At 45.5% G+C, this 22,924-nt stretch overlaps 2 protein-coding genes across 2 annotated transcripts; both read right to left on the reverse strand.

Moving 5' to 3' along the window:
- Positions 1–70: 70 nt before the first annotated feature.
- Positions 71–2,113, reverse strand: fgf1a (fibroblast growth factor 1a). Its single transcript, XM_076164970.1, has 3 exons — positions 1,552–2,113; positions 1,097–1,200; positions 71–959 (listed from the first exon to the last, which is right to left on the reverse strand). The coding sequence occupies exons 1-3, from the start codon at positions 1,925–1,927 to the stop codon at positions 759–761; spliced, it is 681 nt and encodes a 226-aa protein (XP_076021085.1). The 5' UTR covers positions 1,928–2,113; the 3' UTR covers positions 71–758.
- A 421-nt stretch (positions 2,114–2,534) lies between these two features.
- Positions 2,535–19,994, reverse strand: nr3c1 (nuclear receptor subfamily 3, group C, member 1 (glucocorticoid receptor)). Its single transcript, XM_076164898.1, has 9 exons — positions 19,676–19,994; positions 17,772–19,033; positions 9,726–9,886; positions 9,408–9,524; positions 8,996–9,280; positions 8,406–8,550; positions 7,618–7,748; positions 7,282–7,439; positions 2,535–6,940 (listed from the first exon to the last, which is right to left on the reverse strand). Exons 2-9 carry the CDS (start codon positions 19,022–19,024, stop codon positions 6,788–6,790), a joined length of 2,403 nt encoding a protein of 800 aa, XP_076021013.1. The 5' UTR covers positions 19,025–19,033; positions 19,676–19,994; the 3' UTR covers positions 2,535–6,787.
- Positions 19,995–22,924: the final 2,930 nt, after the last annotated feature.

The raw sequence follows: 22,924 nt of genomic DNA on the forward strand, positions 1-22,924 counted from the left end.
AGCAAAATGTCATTAAAATGTTCTCCAGTGTTTTCATTCAAACCTTCAGTCTTTATTGAAGGAAGGACGGCAGTTTGGTTGCAGCATAACGAGGAAGACGACACACTGACATGGTAACATTAGTAAACAGACAGACAGACAGACATTAGTACAACAGGAGGACAGTCAGACTTGACTGTGTAACAGATTAGGCATTAGGATAAGGCAGTGTTAATATTATAAATACATTATACATTCATAATAAGCAGCTTTTTGATTTTTGTGAAGGAAAATGTTAAGATGTCAGAATTTATTGTTTTGGTAACAGTATTTTTTATAAATCAAACCTAACGACAACATCAAGTGGTTATTGGTGAGATTTTTGATATAAACTGTGGTAAATACATCAAAGAATAGACTGAATGATCAATTACTGTTAATGAACACGTTTTGAACACATTATGGTAGAATTTACGTAAGACGTCTTTAAATCATGACAGGAATTCAAAACATGTTTCTCTACTGAATCTGATTTGGGAAAAACCTTAAGAGTTGAGAAAATACCAGCACAACCATAAGATAAGTGATACCTTAAGTGTCAATCATGTTTTATGTTCTCAGGTGGGCGGAGCCATGATTTCACCCACCCACCACATTAAGACACAAGCTGATGAAATGGATGGAGTTTAACAAACAGAGCTGTCTGCTTGGTGCAGCTTCAGATGCATTGTGAGTGTGTTACCTATGTGTTGATGAGCATGTGGAGCTTTCCCTTGTCTTCACTCTCCAGAATCCTCCAGCTGCCGGGGAAGAAAGAAGATGGCTTTCTGTCCAATGTGGGTCCTTGGTCCCGGTTTGGCTTTGCCGTTCTTTTTCAGTGCTACATACCACTTCCTGTCCTGGTATTTCTGAGGTTGATACGTGTTGTAGTGGTTTTCCTCCAACTTCTCCAGAAAATAACATTCGTCGTTAACTGTTGGCTGAGAGGGAAACACAAGCATATCAGAGTTTGGGTTAATTAGACATTTTTCCTGTTTTTGCATTCCTAGCATCATCCCACTTTACACACACAGTTCTGCATCATAAATATGTGTGTGTCAGTTTAATGGATACTCACTGAGCTGTACAAACGACCTTCATCACTCATGGCCAAATACCGCTCTGCTTCTGTTCCCTGGATGATCACCACTCCTCTGTCCACGGCTTTGAGCTTTAGAACCGCTGGAAGAAAAAACGATCCATCACTAAATCTCAGACTTGACACACACACACACACAGTTCCATATGATGCTGAGGAAGAGGAAGTCTCTCAGGTTTGCTCCTTGTCACCATAGAGAAATTGAACTAAGGCTAAGAATGATGATAGAATCCCCAGTTGTAGTCTCATTCAGTGTAGAGTGTACTTCTATTATTCCAGTTCAGTTTAATACATTAAACTAAAAGCTGTTGGATCAACCTCTGTTCAGCTCAGGCTCTATTATTTAGTCTGTTATCAACATGTTTAGGCCCTTAAATACTCAGCGTGTGTATGTCGTCATCATGTGTGTGTGTGTGTATGTGTTGCATGCTCACTGTGCGGGTCCCCGTCGTCCCTGTGGCCCTGCACCGTCCCATCATGGAGGATCTGGAGGTGATGTCCGCCATTCATGCAGTACAGCCGGGTCCTCCGCCTGTAGTCCCACGGCCGCTGCTCGCTCGCTCCCTCCGCCATCCCGGTAAACGTCAGTCTCGAGAGCGGCCCGGTCCGGTCCGGTCCGGTCCGGTCCGCTTCGCTGGGAGTTGGCCGTGAGACAAACGCACCCTCGGGGTTCGTCAGCCCGCAGCGATCAGGTGTTGTTGTGGCGGGGACGCGCGTTTCGACCACACAAGACAGATGCGCGTCACCGAGGATTTCCCGAACTTCCAGTGGGATCTGAGCCGAGAGCGTCAGCTGATGCGCGCACAGCATGAATAATGCAAAAGGTGTGACGATTGATAAGTTCTGAGCCTCGCACCTCAGCAGGTGAACAGTGCGTTTGACCAGAATTCAGTCACTGGCAGAAGTGTGTTAATTTGGAAAGGAGAACATTCCTTCATTCGGAGGCTCATATCTTATCAATCAACGCGTGACAAAGCTTTGTAAGGTGTATGCTGACTTTGGGGAGGTTTGAGAATGAGAGGTGGTAACTTAGTAACCTTGAAAAGTCTGAAAGAAACACGGATAAACTGGTCAAAAGGAAAGTCAAGAAATCTAGAACAAGTTTGGAATAATCACAAAAAATTAAATCGAATAATCTTCCAAAGTCTGGAATCGATGACAAATTGTGAATAACCCCAAAAATGAGGGTGAGATAAGATGTCATAACATGTCAGAGTTGCCTTGATAAGTCTGGAAAAAGCCAACTGAGCTTTGGAAAGTCAAGGAAACAAAACATGAAAAGGCCTGAAGAGTCCGGAAAACAAACAGAAAAGTCCAGAATCATCACTAAAACAACCTGGAACTCTGAAAGGGTTTTCCAGCAGGGACGGCGGCTGCTTTGTTAGGATGGGGTTTTCAGAAGAACCACACACACGGAGACAGTTTGACCTTTAATCAATGCAGGAAAAGATCAACAGGATTCACACTACAGAGGAGAAATAATACAGAGGGTATAGAAAAACTATTATTTGAGACAAATACACCACATTTTCTTTACAATGGATTATATGTACATATTCAATTTGTTAAGCAAAACAAAAAGATTCAGAGAAAGCACGCACACACACACACACACACACACACACACACCAGTGAAACACCATCTGCCCTTTGATATTTCTCAAAAGTTATGTTTGCATATGTTTTATACAAAATAGATTTTAAAACAATATTTGGGTAGTGCAAATCTTTTTTAGATTCAAGCTGGTTGATTACTTTCACAAACAGTTGTGTGTGTGAAAAAAGACTGACTCGGATCCTATTCACAGTATTACACAATTTCTGACCAAAGCCATTGCGTTAGAATACAAAAAAAAGGTGTTTTTTAAAAAATAACAAAGAGCTGTACATTTGTCATCTAGGAGCTTCTTTGATTTGCACTGACATGTGGTGTGTGTCTGTCTGTCATCGCTTTGGTCACCTTGTAGTCAAACATCAAATAGGCTTTGTTTTTTGTGCGCAGTCTGGGTGAAATTGTTTTGTATCTTTTCCTGAAGATCTGTCCTGCAGAGATAAGTTTACATGTGAATCTCCGGTCTATGGAAAATATAGCTTATATCTGAAAAAACATGAGAAAAAGGAAGCAACCGTCTGGTGAAGTTGTGTGAAAGGTGAGCTGTGTAGGTTTCTATTGCATATTCTGTTGTAGATCTCTCTCCCTCCCAAACAGAGAGGGAGAAGGTGAGTAAGGATACGAGGTGTGCGAGTTGGTTTACCTGCTTAATGAGCAGCAGCGGCGGCGGCGTTGGCGGCGGCGGCAGGAGGCAGAGATTTGGAAACACTGAATGTGAAAGTAACCCTTGAGTAAATATATAACCCTTCCGCACTTTATGAAGACGCGACTCGGAGATAAACGAGTAAAGAAAAGAGAATACAACGCTGGAGGACTTGAGATGGAGGGTGGGGAACACTTTAGATGACATGAAACTTACCTGAACTTTTCCTGACTTAAATACCACAAACACATAAAAGAAACGTAAGTATGGGAGTCTAGACTGAAGGGTTTTTGGTTCGTAGAGTCAAACACAACTACAACCCAACGCGGATAAGCACAAATAATATCAAGAAGACAACAACCTGAGCATGGGGGGAGGAGTTAAAGGGAGGGGGAGGAGTCCTATATGACTGACAGGTGATCTACAGTTAGCTTACGTTGCTACTTCTTTGACAAACGTATCCAATCCTGTCAAAATCCACAGTGTTTCACCTTTTATATGCTTGGGTTTACTGTGAGGGAAGAGCTTGTTCACATTCTCTTTGATACCTGGATTACTTTGTGCGTCACACACACATGATGACATAACATGAGCGTGATGACAGTGGGATGAAACACACTCAGTATGTTTTTAATGCATAACACACACTCTTGATTTGTGTGAACTGCGATTAAGGCAAGAAAAAGGGGGCGAAGATGCGACACAATGACAAGTAAAGAAGCTTTTGTTCTGATGTCAACATGAGAAATCAAATGCCCGCCTTAATCGCAGTGTAATCAAAGCTGTGCCATGCATAGAAACAAGGGCTGTCACTATTGATCATTGTGATTAGTAATGGAGTGATTGGTTTGTTTCTGAATCTGTCACAATCTGTTTTTACTAAAGAGACAAAATGGAGAAATTAAAAAAGGCAAATTTCCAATCCCAGCTTTATAACAAACAAATCAACACATTTCAGGTTAAATTACACATTGGGATCAATCAAATGTAGGCGATGGTGTGAGTAATGTGCGTATTTGCATAATAATGGCTTTTTGTCTTTAATGCTATTTATACCATCGCTGCATCAATCAATCAAACCTGTGTGTGTCATCTTTCATGCTGCTGCGTTATACAACACACACACACACACACACGTGTGAAATGTTCCCAAACAAACGATGCTTCTTTCCTTTTTCTTGCTCTGTATATTTTTTAATCTTTTTTTTGTTGTTGTTTTTAAACCAGGCGGTGGATTATATGAGTGACAGCCCCAACATAAACATACTGACTGACTGACTGATGACAAAACTAATCATACAAACTGTGTGATGGAAAACATTACAACATATTTCAAACTCCCACATCCTTTTATAGCCACACATGAAGAAGAAGAAGAAGAAGGGGGAAACGGTTACATCGACATCATTCGGTGTAAATACACACAATTACATCTGCGAGTGCTTTGTGTTATAAAGCTCAGGTATCAATTATTAATAAGAACCCCAATCCAGCGGAGCTTAGGGGGTGAGACAATCCAGGACTTTCTCTCTGTTGAATCAAGAAGCTTCCACTCTGGGACTGGTTTACTCATCTGACGTGAACACTGACTTATGAAAACAGAGTTTGGCACTGAGAATTGTTCCCAGAGAGTGAAAGGAGGACCGGGTGAAGCTACAGTTTGACTGTGAGGCGACTCTACCAGGCCGCTCCCACGCTAAGTGCTTTAACGCATCGGGGTGGGGTGTGGTTTGCTTTCCTAACACACCAACGAACGTGCGAACGTACTAGACAACACACAGACACACACACAGACACACTAATGTGAGCGGACATTAAGACAAGGTGCCTAGAGGAGCGTCAGAGGGCCGATCGGGGCGTTTGAAGCGCTTTCGTATTTAAGTGCTGACTTTAAAAAAAAAATAAAGCACCGTATACAAAATCAAAATTATAATTCTGCATAGGCTTTAAATTAGGAGCAATCCAAATTCGGTGCTGACGTTTCTAATTGAGTTAAAGGGGAAAAGGAGAACACACGCACACACACACACACACACACCCTCTCTCTGTCCTGATTGCTCGACGCAGATATCTATCACATTCCAGTCATGACACTACTGTGGTGTGGGCGGGGCCACGAAAATAGTAACAGGTGCGGGCTTCTTTTACCAACAGGAACAAAACTAAATTATAATCTAACTTCCACTTAAAATCATCTATCAAAAGGCTGAAACAGCACATCAGCCTTGGTTTCACAGTCATTTAAAGCCTTTAGCAGGGTACAAAGTGCTCCGATTGCACTTGGGGGGGATAAAGTGTGCGGGAGGGAAGCGAGCGGCGGGTAGACGTTCCTAACGACACACACACAAGAGGGATGAGGGATGACTGAGCTGCCAATTTTCAACACAAACAGCCATTAATGGAAGAAATGGGACAAAAAACAAGGAAAATAAAAAGGGAAACCGGCAACTGCTTGTAAATATAAAAAAGTACAATCGACATACAATGAGGGTCGCCCCGGTGACGGTTATCCGTACGGCGAGCGAACACGGCGAAGATTCGGAAGCTAAAAAAGGCACATATGTTTTCCCTTTTCTTCTTTTTTTTTTCCTTCTTTTTTTTCTTATAATCAAAAAAGTGTGTAAACCTGGAAGAGTTGGCTTGTGGGAGAAATGATTCCTTGAAACAGTCCGGGGGAGGGGAGGGGGGCGGGGCAAGAAATCCACGTGGTCACAAAGCATCAGAGCGATGAAGACTACATGCTTCAAAGGAATGACCGGAGTGAACAGGTTCTTTTTTTTTTCCTTTTGTGAGTCTGAGAAACATTTTTTCGTTACAACCTCCTATAAAAACTAAAAAGAGGAACATACAGTCTAAAAGCCTATTGAAGAGCGTAGATATTAATTCATCTTTGTTACCTTCACCAGGCGACAAGGACCTGGAAAACTGTAAAAACTGTTACCATTGGAAAAATGTAGAAAATACTATTGGAGCCTGTACACAGATATTTGTTTGTTTTTTTGTTTATCTACTTTAGATATCGTTCTGTATCTGAAGGTTAAGAGACCTGAGACAACATGGAGGGTTTAGCCTATTCTGCTCAGTGATTATCTTGTATCTTACAACAGGAGTCCTATTTGTTATTACGCTACGTCGTCTTTAGACTGCCAGAACAAAACAAAAAGAAACCTCTGGGCTTAACACAAATACCTTCAGTCTCTCTGCTCTTTCCCTCCAGACCCGTAAACCACCGCAGCGTGGCGTACTCGCTCCCAAACAAACAGTCGTCCTCCTCTTCCTCTTCCTCCTCTCCTAGGGTCCGGCCGTCTGCATTTCTGCCCTCTTCCTCTCTGGGGGGGTGGGGGGGGGGGGGGGGTAATGTGGTGGCATGATTCTTTTTTTTTTTTTAAGGCATTGTGTCTTTCGAAGTGCACAGTCATCTCTGGTGGAACAGGAGAGGTTTGACGCTCCCGGCCTTGAATTTTGGTAACTGGTTGCTGATGATCTCCGCCAGCATCTCGGGGAACTCCACACTCAGCGATTTATTCACAAAGGTGTAGAAGCAGAAGTTGAGCAGTCCACCGACCATCTGCAGAGGCACAGTGGAGAGATGGTTCACACACACACACACACACACATATATATAATCCCTTCCTTGACCATTCAGCTCCCGTTTCTGATTTATTACAGAAACAGGAACCTTTTCTTGTTATTGATTCTGACGCAGCAGCTGGTCAGAGCTGTTGGGAGTCTGAATGAATCCACTCAGGGATGAGACATGAGATAAGTGAGCCTCACCACAATGTCATCAACCAGATCAGATAGGGATCCCATCACTACGGTAACAGATACCATAATGTGTCTGGATAACTGAGGCGTCTCTTCATGCAGTGTTCTCTGGCCTTAAGTGTGTGTGTTGGGTCTACCTACCTCATGCATGGAGTCCAGCAGCTTGGTGAGCTGGTAGAAACGTTGCCAGTTCTGGCTGGAGTTCTCTTCCCGCTTCACGATGGCTTTCCCCAGCTCCTTGATGTAGGACATCCGGATCTCTTCAAACACCGCCTGGCTCTTCAAGCCGTCCTTTGGTACTGCAGGGGAAGATGAAGGTTTATCATCTGGCACAGAGGTCAGGATCACATATTTACCAATACTTTACACAGCATTTAGCAGCCAGGTCTATGAAGGACGAATGAGGACTTATGATCATAGCATCTTAGCTGAATGAGTTGGCAAAGTGCTTTATCATTGTTCTGTTCCCAGGCTGACCTGTGCTGAGCAGCAGCAGGACCTTCATGCACAGGTACTCGTCATGGGAAACCTGCAGCCGGACGAACTCGCTGGAAATTTTCAGCATCTGCTCGCACTGTTCAGCCATGTAGGGCAGCTTCATCCGCTCCCTGTGGAATCAAGGGGTCACAAAGGTCACAAACACACCCATACCCAGGTTGCTTTAATCAGGGCTGATTTATAGCTTTGCTTGCGTCGCCTCCCTTGTGGAGCAGAGGCGGCTCCCTGTAATATCTCCCCAGATTAAAAGTTCAAGGTTTCCCCCGCTAACCGTGTGAGGATCCTATTTTGATCATTCTTGCGAAAAAAATAAAATGCAGTTCATCAGTTTGTGAGTGTAGAAGTGTTGAGAGTGCAGATTTAAGATGGCCGACTCAGCCCAACGATGAAGTAATGCTTTGTGCGATAAGGAGGACACAACATGAACAAATACTTCAGATTCAAATGTACGATTAAAGATTTAATAGAACCTGTATTCACCGTTTACATCCCATTAATACCAGATTTAGATTTAAATGGTAAAAGTGAATTTAGTGTTGGAGCTGCAGCACTTTGGCTCCTGAAGGACAGAACCTTATCACATATTCATTCTGATCATCACATTACATATTAACGTTTAAGCCCCCAGCATGATTACGTTCAGAGCACTCTCAGTCATGACATCACTACAAGGAGGATGAAGCAGCCGTTTGTGAGGACGAAATACAGATAGGGTTTGAAACACAGCTGTGAGGGACAGACAGGCAGGCAGACAGGCAGATACGTACTCGTTGATGACGAGGTCTGGTGCGAAACACAACATGTTGCCATTGCACTGTTGGTAAGACCTCCAGCCCAAACCGAAGGACATGAGGAAGAGCCAGGAGCACTGCAGCAGGGTCATCTGGTCATCCAGGTGCAGGTTCCTGAAACCTGATGGGGGGCAAGGGGGTCAAGAGGGGGTGAGGGTGCGACTAATGAGCCGTAAACTTGCAACAATGAGACCTAAATGTGATAGAATGTCTATCAATGCCCAGTTTAAACAGCTCCACTCCCCCAGATTCTTTTTATGTGCAGACTATAACTGGATCTCTCTTTTTCTAAATGTGCAAATGTCTCAATCCAGTCACAGATGGAGCGGATCCAGACGGAGCCGCAGTTGATATTTTATAGCATCTCCAACCGTGGACAGTATAAGTACACATAAAAGCTGCACTTGTGGGTTATGTCTGAGCTCAAACACCGCCGTAAACATAAAAATACACCTTCTGTGCTATAATTCACAAACCTAACATTCTAACCCGCTTCTTTTTTTACGGGTGTTATGAGTTCTGAAAGCAGGAGAAACACGAGGGTCTACACGAGCGGCCCCTCCTACCTGGCAGAGCCTTGGCCCACTTGACGGCTGAGATGACCTGCCGGCCCCCCAGCCTGTTGAGGGTGGTCATGAGGCGGGTGGACGTGTCGGGCAGGGTGCCGTCGTAGCCGGCGTAGATGGTCTCCGGCTCGATGGCCTTCAGCAGGGACAACATGGTGGGAACCAGCTGGGGCATGCAGGTGAGCACCACCGAGCGAGTCTCCACCGGCAGAGGGGGAGTCTGTACCTCTGGAGGGTTGCTCGGCTGGATCCCCTTTAAGCGGTTCAGCTTCTTGGTTTTGCGAGCTGCAGGGAGAAACAACAGGGACACATGACGTGAGAGGATGTGACAGGACGGGGGCTGAAAGGGATTTTACAAAACGTCAGAAGTTCTTGGCGCAGCTGAAGGAATAAGCTCGCTCCTTAAACGCACCTTCCAGGTTCATTCCCGCCATCAGACATTTACGGAAGCGGCATGCTGGGCAGTTCTTCCGCCTGATCTTGTCTATTATGCAGTCGTTCCTCCCAGCACACAGGTAATTATGTTGCCCTGTGGGACACAAAGGAAGAAGACAAATGTTATTTACACTGGTTTCTGTGGTAAATAATACAGGAGGGGGGAACAAATAAGCTGTGCATCAGTCATTTCCTTCTCATGCCTAAAACCTAAAACTGGGAACCCCTCCAGCATTCGAGCAAACTGATGTGATCGCTGCATTTATTAGGGATAATGAATCAAAAGGGTTTGTACCTTCCACGGCTCTCTTGAAGAAGACCTTGCAGCTGCCACAGGTGAGCACGCCGTAGTGGCAGCCTGACGCCTCATCAGAACAAACCAGGCATATTTTATGAGCCCCGGTCTTTCCCTGGGCCAAGGACGAAGCCACGCCTGGGTCCTGTCTAGAGGTAGAACTAGAGGGAGACAAGAAGGAAATGGGAAAGAGAAACATAATCTCTATTAAACAGATTGATTTTAAACGAACACTTCATCAAACCTCCTGGAAGATTGAGCTCAGCTTCAGCTCATGTTTACATTCCTGTAATCTACATCTATATCAGTAAATGTAAACACACTATCATTAGAAGAATGTGGTCCTTGTTGTCTCGTTTTATCAGTTTTCAAAATCAAAGTGAGCAACAGGGAGCAGCATTGTGTGAAACATGGGCCATGAGAGCAGAAGTGATGGGTGTGTGTTCAGACCCTGATGCCAGCAGTTCTCATAAAAAACATTTTCCAAACGCTCACAGGAAGCATGCAGTTTGGGTGAGAGATGCAGTTCCTCAGAGCTACCACTAGAGGATGCCGAGCTTTGCTTTTATTCGTGTGCCAGAGGATCACACCCCCTTTCCAACCCAGCAGCCACAGCAACAAAAACAACAGCCTGCACTCAGAGGAGAGCTGGAGCGGCAACAAATGTGTGTGTCCGTCCACAAGTCCACCCGTCTGTCACCACAGCCAAACACAACCCGTCCCGACTACCACCATTACCCGAGCACTGATGCGTTTATGGGGGCTTGGGCAGGGGAGTTCAGCGTTGAAGTTGAACGAGAGGGCGAAGCAGGCCGGGCCCGAGCGGTGAGTGGGCGCAGCTGGCCGGGGCAAACCTGTGTGAAACCTCAAAGCGTGAAACCCCACCCGGGCGCCTCTCTATGAGGAGCAGCGACTGTCAGAGGACCTTGGTCAGAGCTCTGGGGTCAGTGTCTCCGTGTCCATTTCCCCTCCTCTGAACTGGATACATCTGTGTTCCGTGGCATTTGTGAGCCTTCATTTCCTGAGCGCTGAGCTTCTCCGCCTTCAGCTTCCAGTACATCTGCCCCGAGCGCTCACCCCCTTATTTTGGCCTGGACTCCACCTGAACCCTCCGGCGCCCTGAACGCACGCAGCAAAGAGCCGACATCTTTAATTACAGACGTCTGATTCTTTCTTCGCAGTCTCCTCGGCCACATCCTGCCAAACGATCTCGAGACTCTCATTTAAGGATAATACATAATGCTGTGATAATTACAACTCTATTTGTTTCCATTCTTACATTTTTGCCTCCATATCTTCATTAAGTGCTCTCGCTCTTTAACGATTATCACCAATATCATGTTAGTGTTGCTTTGAACAGGATGCAGTCCAGAAAACCACGAATGGGGCCGACGGGCCGCGGATCACAGCCAAAACTCTGCTGGTAAACATAAACAAAGACAGCTGGGGGCTTTAAGGGATATAAATACATTTCATATGAAAGAGCTGTGCTGCTACAATGACGCCACCCGCATGCTATCTGCCTCGCCACACATTTATGGGGATTCCTTAATGCGCACGAACACACAAACGCCCATAAAAGAAGGTGTGGTGAGCGGCAGAGGGCTGTGCTACCAGGCCAGATGAGGGAGTTAGCTAGATAACTTTGGGCTTAAGTCGGAATTTGTTATGTCACGAAACCTGCCTCGCTTCTGCACGTGCTTGTGTCGCCACGGTAACTTGTGCTTCCACGGCTGGCCTGTTACAGAGACGGGTTGAAATATAAAGAAGCGCCTGTTCACCAATCAAGTCCCCAAAGGAGCTCTCCTTTGGGGAAATGATGTCATCGTTCCAGCAGGATCCCGTGGAATTAAGTGTGTGTGTGTGTACATCCAACTTAACATAGATTATGAAATATAGGACCACACACACACACACACACACACACACACACACACACACACACACACACACACACACACACACACACACACACACACACACACACACACACACACACACACACACACACACACACACACACACACACACACACACACACACACACACACAGGTTTCATTTCGTAGAGGTTTTAAACACTGTAAGGAGTTCAGTCAGACATGTCAGAGTGTAGTAATAATATAAACACATTAACTTGAGCATTTACAGGATTTGCATTTTTTTTCCTCCAGCATTCCTCTCCGGCTTTATGTGTTGTTGCTCTTTGTGATCTTTACAGCTTTAATTTTCTTCGTAGCCCTCTAATATAACCCTTTGCTCCTCTGATGTGAAATATATGTGACTTCTTTGAAGCCCCGCCCCCTCCTAAGGGTCTGAAAGCGGGGTGTTAATAAAGTTGTGCGTGTTGATTAGCAGCGTCATACCTATTCAAACCTGATTGCGGTGTTTAAATTTTGCCAAGCCTTCTAAACGTAAACAAAGCCCCAGGTCTGTTAAGCTTCCTCGGCAGTACACACACCTCCCATCCCCCCCGACCCCAGGAGGGCGGCTTCAGTCGATGAGTGTGATGTCAGAGGGTGGGAAGGGGCTGACAAAATTAGTCCTTCACTGGCCCACAGGGATCATGGGCTAAAGGTGTCAACAGGCAGCTTTACTATGAGAAGGCTTTAGGCTACCGGTCTAAATCCAATTACTGCAGCATTACTCAGCTTCTTTATGCTGCAACAACAAGGCAGGCCTGAAGTCCCACCGCACTGCATTCTTCTCTTCTCTGGAAATCAGTTGATAGCAGTGAACGATGTCGTGCCACCGAGCCACACGTCTTGTTATTGTGGACAGACGGAGGTAACGCAATCAAAGTGGCAAACTGGCGTGTGGGGAGACCGAGCTTCCTTTATATGAAACCATATGCTGAACTGGAGCGCACACGCCATCGACAGGAAGCTCTCGCATTCTCGCAAGAGTTTACTGTCGGTCACCGCTGAGCTTACGGCACAATGAGACACCCTGAGATGGGCCTCGAGAAAACAGGCCCAGAAAGTTAACTGCTTCACTATACGAGCGTGAGCAACCCCGTCTGGCTTTTAATGAGGAAAATCTCTCTGCCTGCACTTATGATAATGCCCGTAGCTCGGTTCCCCGCTCCACAATTAATAATCCCCTTTTTCCTGCGAGTGTCACGAGCACCCTGTCTACACTCCGGCCCTTTTATCACTCCAGGCACCAACTGGAGGAACGTCAACACATTGTGCAGCCGTATTTAAGCTGTGGACCGTTTTTGCCACAGAGCTATTCCACTGTTGTGCCGACCTCATCCTGCATGACCTATTTCCTGCCCAGTGAGTGTAACTGAGACTTCTTAGTGAGAAGCACGTACAGCTACAGGTTGTTTCTGGCATGCATGCATGAGGTGAGCTGGACCAGGCCACGCTGCTTTAAAAACAAATAAAACATTAACAGCAGATCATGACTGTCGCCATTAGTTTTGCACGAACAGGCTGACCACCTGATCTGTACCGTACGTGAGGAGCAGAGGAGGACCAGGAAGTGCTCCTTCCCTCAGGCACGGGTCACCAAAATAGAAAGGGGAACTGGTCTGCACGCTCCGAGTCACTCTCACAGAACAAAACTGCTTTTATCAGGGCTGCAGAGGCTCGGTTTGTTTGGTTACAGACTGCACTTCTCTCAATCATCTACTTTTAGCTGCTAGTAACACATAATAGAGCCACTTCAAGTCATGCTCGTCTATGTAACTTTACATAACAGATGCATTTTCACAACAGTTTGTCACCAGGGGGATATACCGTCTTGTGGAGCGAGTTTACAGCAATAGCAATGATATCTACGTCTATCAACCCGACTGGTGGCCTAGTTAGTGAGACTAGAGCAGCACCCTGCACCTCTGTGTCACACGGCCCTCTCGTGCCTCTGTTTGTGTCAACCGTCTCCTCCTTTGTCATGCTTTATTGACAAATGTGCTCGCGGGTTTAATAGCCCTGAGCAGTAGCATGTGTATGGCTTCAAACATCACAGGAGATGACTTAACCTACAGTAACTCTCTGGTGGAAAGAAAAACCCCCAAGGATCCAAGTTTCCATATTAGTTTCCATAATCGGAGCAGTAAGTGGCTGCGTAGGTGTTAGGTGGCTTCCTGGGCTGTAAAACGAATCAGAGGCTTGCCGTTGCTGCGTGCATTACTGTAATACCTTCAGCTGGACTACATACCGCTAGAAGAGGGAGGATTCCACTCCTGGAGACCCACTTTGCTGACGAGACAACTGTGCGTGAAACTAAGACGGAATAAGCATGAAATAACTTTGGCTCTAAAACCTCTGAACGGGGGATTTCTGCAGCCCTCTATCGTGTTAAATCATAACAAAAACTCAATACAAAAAAAGCAAAAGTGCGGTTTACAGGAGTATGCGGTAATAACAGAAGAAGTGAGTGGAATGGCAGGCATTTGATCTGGTGCGTGCACTCGGCGCCAGCTGTGGGGAGGCGGGAGAGAAAGTAGGTCAGCAGAGTGAGAGCAGCAGCGGTCTGTGGTCCGCCTGTGTGCCTGCCACAGTGCTCATGACACACCCACACATGCACGCACGCACGCACACACACATGCGCACAGCTACACACACAGTGCCCACACGTCTCAGCAAAGTCACAAACACGCCCGGGCGAAAAAAGACACGGGAGGACGGGCGATTTACGGCAGTCCGGGAGCTTCTGCTGACAGTCGAGGTCGCTGCCCTTGACTGCAGGAAGCAACAACGTATAGGTCGAATGAGAGAGACGGGGAGATAGAGCGATAGAGAGGTCGAGATAGAGTGATAGAGAGGGACAGAGTGAGTGAGTGAGAGAGAGAGAGAGGTGAGGGCGTGTCGGAGCAAGACTTTGAGCAGTGAATAGAGACTCTGTTCAAAGATTACTCTCCAAACACTGAGCTGTGAGTGAAGCCTAACACTATTCATACACCAAATATAGGCCATATACTGTATACAAACCAAAGACCAGGGTCCCTTCATTCATCAAACCGGTTGCCAAAGAAAGACTTGGGACAGATACGGCCGATAACTGTGCTGAATAGGGTCAGGGGCTGATTTATGACCAACGCTGAAACAGTTCGGACTAAGGTTCTGTCGGTTGTCATAACAAGCGACGGTCACTGGATCCCTCCTGCTTTGTGCTCGACATGTAAAGAGGAAATCCTTCACCCCTACATTGATATCTTTGGCCTAAATCAGGGCTTATCACTTGGGTTGACTGTGGTTGTTTGATAAGGCTTTCCACGTTGATGCTCACAGATGATTAACCCCTGTATCACCCAGCTGTAATCCTGCAATAAATCCTACCTTTGTGATGCTTGTAAAGTTCACTTTTTATGCCACAGCAGCCATGGATGTTCCGCCCGACACTATTACCGTACTAAAGCACAGAACCCGAGGGGAAGGAATGTTGGATCAACAGGAAGTTATTATAAAGAATGCTGCTCGAGAAGTTTGCAAAGGATTAGTATGTAGATGTGTAGCTTCTGTAGGATCTCTGATAATCTCACACAGCAAAGGAGGGAGTAACATAGAAGGGGGAAAAAAAGCCATTTGGAATGAGAGCCAGACCGGCACGTTACTTTAGCACCTTGTTGTGTTGGTTAATGTGTTTTGAAGGAGTATTTATTCCCCGCTGTGCTCCATTCAGCGGTGAGTCATAGCCGGTCTACAAAGTTGACTCAACATTCCCGTGTGCAGATCTCTCTGGAGTTTTAACGGGATGAGAAAACATTGGCGCGCGCACACAGCCTTTAAACTAGCTCAGCCATTGATCCAAACAGCCCTGGGTTTTGACTGTGCAGCCTCCCAGTTTGCAAATGAGGCAAATCTGCCGGCATGAATCTATGGGAATGACTGCAGCTAAAGCCTGAATGAGGGAAGGACTGTATTTGACTAAAAACCCAAGTCATTTATTACATGCAAACATGCATGCTGCAGCCACAGAGAACTGCTTTGTCCACATGGAACAGCCCCCCTTCCAAACCAGCCTGCAACAATACTCCTCCATTACGTGCAATCCACTCAAAAGTCACATTCCTCTAACCTTCCCCTCTACATTATAAATGATGTTTGTGTGAATGGAGACGCTCCAAAACGAGGTGGGTTGGACTCAAGTCAGCGGCAGGATGTATGGATAAGTCATTACATCTGACCCACAAACTAATCTGTGCTGACTGGCTGTGGCGCATCAGAGCCCGGAGGAGGAAATGCCTCCTCGCTAAAAACAAAGGTTACATAACACAGGCCTACTGACCGTGCCAAGAGATTACCTACCAGAGGAGCCATCCGTCCGCATTTCTCCCCATTCACTGCAGGTAATCCTTGCCAGCGCAACTTCGTTTCAATCACTTCATGCCACATTGAACCAATTATAACCCTCTACGGGCGTGGGTTTAGTAAATAAGAGAGCGAGGAGAGGATTCTCACTGTCACGGGCGTTTCAGCTGGGGAAAGAACCGGTTGCATGTGACTCAAGCATTTAAACGTGCCGACTAGTTGGGAGATCACAGCCCGAGCTGTTAAATGTCAGAAAGGTTCAAGCAAACACACGCACTCATGCCGGGCAGGTACGCACACATAAACGCCTGGCTTACACACACAAACAAACTGGTTCACGCCCACACAAAAGTGTCTGCGGTCGCAACTCATCAACACACTCAAACACACACACACACACAACTCTACACCCAGATGTAGAAACACGCACCTCGACACGACACAAAGGTTGGAGGGATAATAGTTTTCTTCCTAGTCGTGACAATTATTATGAACTCATCACGCATCGCCCACAAAAGAATGAAAAACGTGATTAAGGGTTATTTGCACAAACAATTACGACCCAAACCCGTGCGTGCTGTAGATTGTGTGAGACGTTTCCGCACAGATGCTCTCTGTAATCGCTCCCCGACAACACGTATGAATCAGACAGGTGAAGCGTACAATGGAAAAACAAACACGGAAAAGGTCTCAAGGATTCCAGCACCAAAGGCAAAGCTCACAGCTGAACCCGTACAAATCTGAAGGGACACGCAAAGCAATCCCTACACAAAAGACACTTTGTGGACGCTCCATATGAGGGACTATTTGTCAGTTCACTTCATATAAATCACAGCAGAAATTAGATTCAGCAACATCACATGAGTGAGTCTGTGAACCCAGCGACCCCAGTTTCCTCTTTACGACAAAGGAAAAAACGACCTCCCGTTACATCGGCGAGTCATTCATTGCTGTTGGGTGAATGGCTGCTCTCTGCCTTGGCCCTTATCTGCTTTGAGAGACGACACACTTCACATATCTGGGTTATTTTTGGCGTAATGCAACTGGAGGGATTGGCGGGGCTGAGCCAAAATGACCTTGTGAACCTTCACAAAATGGATACTTCCGTGAGAGGCCGAGCGGGGCTGCGGCCCGTTAGTAGGCCAGCGGAGCGTTGACCGGAAAAAGTAGAGCAGCTGGTAACGTAAACATAAAGACGGGCCGATAACAATGCCAACGCTATTAGGTTAGGAGGATGTGTTGTTCAAGTCGCACTGTGAAGAACAGGATGATGCCCCAGCAAATCTAGCGAGCGAGCAAATGATCTGATTAGTAGAGGAGTGGAATTCCCCAGCACCTCTATGCTTTTTTGCTGCAGCTCTGTCCCTGTTTCACACAACCGGATTAGTGGATAAGTGTGTGCTAATTTTGAGGTTAAGTCTGTCTTTCCAAATCTCTCAAAGATGCCGTGAGGTTAAACCGGTCACCATGGTAACTGGCTGTGTACAAAATACCTATAAAAAGGAGTCGGTTTTTCCTCCAGGCTTACCAATCAAAACACACACACACAAACAACACTCCCTCCACAGCCAAATCGGGCTTAGTCATCCTGCCTGTGAAGGCTTCAACAAAGCCTACTGTATTGATTTGATGGCAAATATTGAGACGCCGCAATGGACATGAAGTTAATGACTGAACAACTTTCAAACCAGCTACTCTGCTTCTGATCTGTGGCATCTAAACACTTTATTTTCATGGTCTTTGCAATAAAAACAGACAACATAACCCGTCACAGAGCTGCTTCCTTACCTGGCAAAGCTGGCGGTGAACGTGGGAGAGGTGGTGAACGTCTCGGTGGCCCTGTGCACCCCTAAACTGTCCACCTGGCTTCTGTTCCAGACACTGCCGATGGTCGTCAGCAGGGGATACAAGTTGGACACCGGCTTCTGTTCCTTCTGCTGCTGAGCTTCATTGCTGTTACTGTTGCTGTTGCTGTTGCTGGGGCTGGGGCTGACTCCAAAGTGGTAGCTCTGGCCTCCCGAGGTGCTAACCCCACAGATGGAGATGGTCCCAGGACTGGGTAGGTCTGCAGGGGACGTACTGCTCATTTGGCAGTAACTCTGGCCTACAGATGACTTCTCCTGTTTGATAACCCCTGGAGTACAGAGCTGAATGAAACCAGCGTCCTTTTCTTTCTTCACCAATGTAGGTAAAGTGGTTGTTGGTGTCAAAGTGGCAGTAGTGGATATGTTCGAGCTGGACTGGTCTGGACATGACACATTGCCTCCGTTGAGAGTGATGGAGGCTACACAACTGCCGTTACTGTTGCTTACTGTGGCTGTGGTCTTGCTTTCCCTGTCTGAACCAACGTCCCCGAGCAGAGAATCGTCTGCCAGCGTGGACAGGAAAGCATCGTCCCCTACATAGAAATCAGAAGGTGAGCCTGTAAGCTCAAAGTCCTGAAGCAGGTCCAGTGTGTTGTCACTGAACAATTTCTGGTGCATGTCCACATCTTTCCCAATGTGCCCGAAAGCATCATGATCCAAATCAATGGGATCATGGTCTCCTTTATCAATGGAGAAGTCCTCTGCTTTCATTGGGAAAAAGTTGGGGTCTGATCCCCCAATAAGTGAGTCCATAGAGGACTGGGTAATATCTGCAATGCTGACCTCCATCAGAGGCAAATTCTCCTCCAGAGTTTGGTGACCAAACGTGGAGGATGTCTGTGTGGAGAACAACTGCTGCTGCTGCTGCTGCTGAGGCCGATGATCTTTGGTCATACCTCTGGGCTCTGGGTCCTCCAACAGGAGACCCATGGTGGCAGTGACGGAGGCGGAGGTGAGCTCCTCTGGAAGGGGGCTGTTGCCGAGGCCGTTGGGCACAGTTCCTGGCTGCATCAAGGGGCTGGATGGAAGAACGACAGAGGTGGCAGATGTGACGGACATGGCACGGTGAGGAGCAACTCTGAGTGGAGCTCCTTCCTCTGGACTTTCAGTGTACACCAACTTGCTTAGATGGTCATCTCTTCTGTATGATAGCTTCTTCACTCCACCTTTATCCATCTTTGAATTCTGGGGAGACACAGGCAGGTTAACGCACACATACACGCGCGCGCGCGCATACACACACACAGGGCTCCCCAACCAAACCAACCGCCAATACATAGTGTTGTTATTGTGTAGAATAATATTGAAACGCTGCCAAATTAATGACAAAAAGTGATGTTGAAACGCTACCAAATTTAAGGCAATTCATTGCTCCGGCTGGCAAATAACAAACAGAAAAACAAGTGTGGAGAAAGTTACTAAGCATGGCCCCCCCGCGCGCCCTTGACAGCTAACGCACAGAGCTAAGACGCTGCTATGTTCTTAGCAAATGCAACGGCTAAATAAAGACACGGCGGGGTGTACGCGTGAGGTCATGTTTGAGGGATTAATATTAGCAAATAAAATCCAAATAATTGGACTAGAAGTCCCATGCACAGCGCATGGCACAGAAGAGCAAACTTAATCCAAGTCACAGCTAGGCTAACTTTAGCTACACTACTGCTAACTGTTAGCATACAACGCTGACAGCGCTCTTACTCTGCAAGGCTACCCACCCAGCTAGCACCACCGTTCTACCACCAGCATCATAAATTACGCCACATTGTTTGTCATGTGCCAGCGGCTGTATCAACACACAGCCACGCAGACGCGCTTCGTTATACTCACCCGTGAAATGACTGATGTGTGAAATGATTCCTCAGATCCGCTGTCAACATTGTTTTGGTTGAAAGTGGCAATCAACACCAACACAGACTCAATGTTTACTCCTGACGCATCGAACGCTGGCTCCGTGTGCGGATACACCGAAAATAACACGCACCGGAGATTATGGTAGAATTTCACCTCACGAATTCAAGCTGGCTGCAAGAATACGACACCAAACAGCGTCCGGGCAGCTGCGCTATGATAATTCGCTACTAGCCATCAGGAAAGTAGGCGCTAACCTCCAGGAAAAACATACAAAATGGAGAACCGAGCGACTCAGTCTGTGGGCTGCCTGTTTACAACGTGCACTGCCTCCTGCTGGTCGGCTTTGCTTACTGCAGCTTGTTGTGTACCCCAGGCAAGCACTCTGGTCCAGTTTCGAGGACAGTTATTGACAATACAATTATTACTATGGAAAAGACCCGGTTGCTTTAGTATAAAGAGAGCGGATCGGTTCTGTTCCAAGCTTGCAACCATAGACCAGATTTTATATTAGTATTATTTATTAGTATTACCTTCAGATAAATAAAATCTTTGAGAAAACACGTTCTGAACACTCACACTTCACATCCCGGCAAGTTCATACAGGAGTTGTTCTGTTGTTTCCACAGTTGATGTATTTGTACTTTTTGAAAACTAAAATAAGGAACAAAGATGACTTCAGACACAATGAAAATTTCACATTTGTACTTACCAGACAAAAGAAACTAATTGATTTAATTATTTATATTTAGAGACTATATATCCCTGCTCTTTGAGTGTACTGCCCCCTAAGGACCCATGCTCACTCAAATGGCTGAAACTTTATTAGCAAGTCATAATTAGATTTTTTCAAATTTGAAATAAGTAATTTACTTCTGTAAGTATATAACTACAGTATTTTCAATATGTAAGCAAATCAGAGGTGGAAGAGGTTATGTAGATGGGAAAATGTGTTTTAAGCAAATATAGCAATACAAACCAAATCAGTCAATGTAACCAACAATATTGAATACAGATTTCATTTTCAAAACCGCAGCTCAATTTAATTCTCTGGACAGATCAATTCACACTTCCACTGCTTTCATTTGGAAAATATGTGCGTATTGAGAGTGCCTGTGAGAGGAATAACAGGGCCAGATAGGCTGCTGCTGCTGCTGCTGCTGTGTGCTGAGGGATAATAACTCTGCCCAGAGGTTATTAGTTTGAGCATCTATTATTTGCTGCTTTCAAAACTGCACAACAATGCATTATGCTATTTTCCACGAGACAGCAAATTCACCCGGGTTGCCCATCACTTTGAGGACCTCCTATTCAGAAACATTAGATAGGCTTAGATATCCAAGTAAACATTTCAGCATTATGAACATCAAAATCAAGCTCAAACATTTTTTTTTTTGCAATTTGTTTTTATTGAAGCAGACATTGTACATACAATTGTGTGATATTTTGGAGATCATTTTTTTATATAGAAAGAGGGGAAAGAGGAGAGAGAGAGATAGAGAGAAGGAAGGGAGGTTGTGTTATCCCTACTATTGTTTTTGAACTTTATACATAGACCCTGAGGTAGAGTACAAGTGGACTGGAGTTGCAATGATTTAATAGGGTACATACAGAACTTACAGGAAGATGTCAAACAGCAATGTAGGCTAGTACACATCAAAAAGAAACAAAAAGGAAAGAAAAGAACCAGTGAGAGGACATCCCACCCCGAAACCCCACCCAACCCCACAGTCACACAACCCCGCATTCACTCAACCCCTTGACTGCCTGAAATGCAAAATAATATGCTAAAAAAAAAAAAAAAGGAACTGATCTGTGTTCTGGTATTCAGTCACTGGTCTGGCATAGCCTGTAGATCTGTGAGATAGGAGAGGAAAGGTTGCCATCTCTGATAGAATTTATCAGTGTGGTTCCTCATAGTGTATTTGATTTTCTCGAGTCCTTTTGTGGGGTGTTAAAACGGCGTAGGTCATACAGAGTATACTGAAGATGGCAATATAAGGGGAGGGTTGAATTTGTATTCCCAATATGGTGGACAGTATGTTGAAGTAACCCACCCAGTAGTTGAGGAGCCTGCAAAGCAAAAAACATGTGGCTTAAGTTACAGTGAGGCATCAAACATCTATTACATTTGTCATCTACGTCTGTGTACATTTCGGCCAATCTGGATGAAGCAACAACAACATTTCAAAACCATTTCTTAATTGAAAGCTCACGTATCAACACGTATCAAGCTTTTTAATTCCTGGATAGTTTTTTTTATCATATTGCTGAGCCACTACAGTTATCTTCCACAACCTACAACTGTCATTTTCACAGCAATTTAGAGCACGTTCAGATTTTCTTACTTCACGCTCAGCTGGGATGAATATTGTCTTACATTATTAATGCTGAAGTAGCATGAAATTCAACCCCTTCCAAAAGATAGAATCTAACCTGGGAGTATCATACAAACAGGAAATAAAGGGAAGACAGGAGGCAGGGAAATTAGCGCTAATGGAGGGATGAGTGAGATGAGTAAGAAACACTCTTTACAGCACACATGGGAAGATATCATCCCCGAGCAAAGGGAAAGAGGATGGACACCAAGCTGCACTACTGTACCAGAGATACTGCATGTTCACTTATAAACATGAATTTTTAACAAACAAAGCCAATAAAAGCCTATAAAATCAAGTAACCAAATCAAATCCAAGCGCAGTGGATGGAATATGAAGGTTTGAAAGTGAACAGTGGCGTCAGATCACAGCAAAGGAGCAGAGATCAGTGTTATGCCGAGTGTAGCTCTGAATCTCCACAGTTTGAATCCCACTCAGTCCCCTGCGGCTGCTTAGCAACCCCTCTCCAGCACACTATTCTTTGAATTAACAGGGTAAAGCGTGACCACTACCTCCTCAAAAACCTCAAGTCAAGGATGCTGTACTGTCATCAGCTGCCTTCTCTCAGCACTGCAGCAATAAAAGAGTGATTTATGCCAGAGAGGCTTCAAAAATGCACAACGCAAACAAGCGGAAAAGTGCACAGCAGCTGCAGCAATCACCTGAAAACTCTCATGGTGTGTTGATGTTGTAAAACTATATGAAACAATAAATACAATCCTACAAATCACCTTTAGCTGTTCCATGTGTATAGGTGTTAATTCAACTGTGACATCATCCATACCTGCTTATCAAACTCTATATAGAGCATGCAGTGTATGGACAGATCTGATCTGCAGTGTCTCTTTAA

Source organism: Genypterus blacodes, unplaced genomic scaffold (assembly GCF_046128005.1).
Source record: "Genypterus blacodes isolate CSIRO-AG114 ecotype Tasmania unplaced genomic scaffold, CSIRO-AGI_Gbla_v1 ptg000139l_1, whole genome shotgun sequence".
Taxonomy (NCBI): domain Eukaryota; kingdom Metazoa; phylum Chordata; class Actinopteri; order Ophidiiformes; family Ophidiidae; genus Genypterus; species Genypterus blacodes.

Excerpts from the sequence above, each read along its gene's own strand:
- fgf1a (XM_076164970.1), bottom strand. The coding sequence starts at position 1,927 with ATGCTGTGCGCGCATCAGCTGACGCTCTCGGCTCAGATCCCACTGGAA. Across the intron at positions 1,201-1,551 it reads GGACGACGGGGACCCGCACA|CGGTTCTAAAGCTCAAAGCC; the intron begins GTGAGCATGCAA and ends TTTTTCTTCCAG. Across the intron at positions 960-1,096 it reads AAGGTCGTTTGTACAGCTCA|CCAACAGTTAACGACGAATG; the intron begins GTGAGTATCCAT and ends TTTCCCTCTCAG.
- nr3c1 (XM_076164898.1), bottom strand. The coding sequence starts at position 19,024 with ATGGATAAAGGTGGAGTGAAGAAGCTATCATACAGAAGAGATGACCAT. Across the intron at positions 8,551-8,995 it reads GTGGGCCAAGGCTCTGCCAG|GTTTCAGGAACCTGCACCTG; the intron begins GTAGGAGGGGCC and ends GCCCCCCATCAG. Across the intron at positions 6,941-7,281 it reads TGCTGGACTCCATGCATGAG|ATGGTCGGTGGACTGCTCAA; the intron begins GTAGGTAGACCC and ends GTGCCTCTGCAG.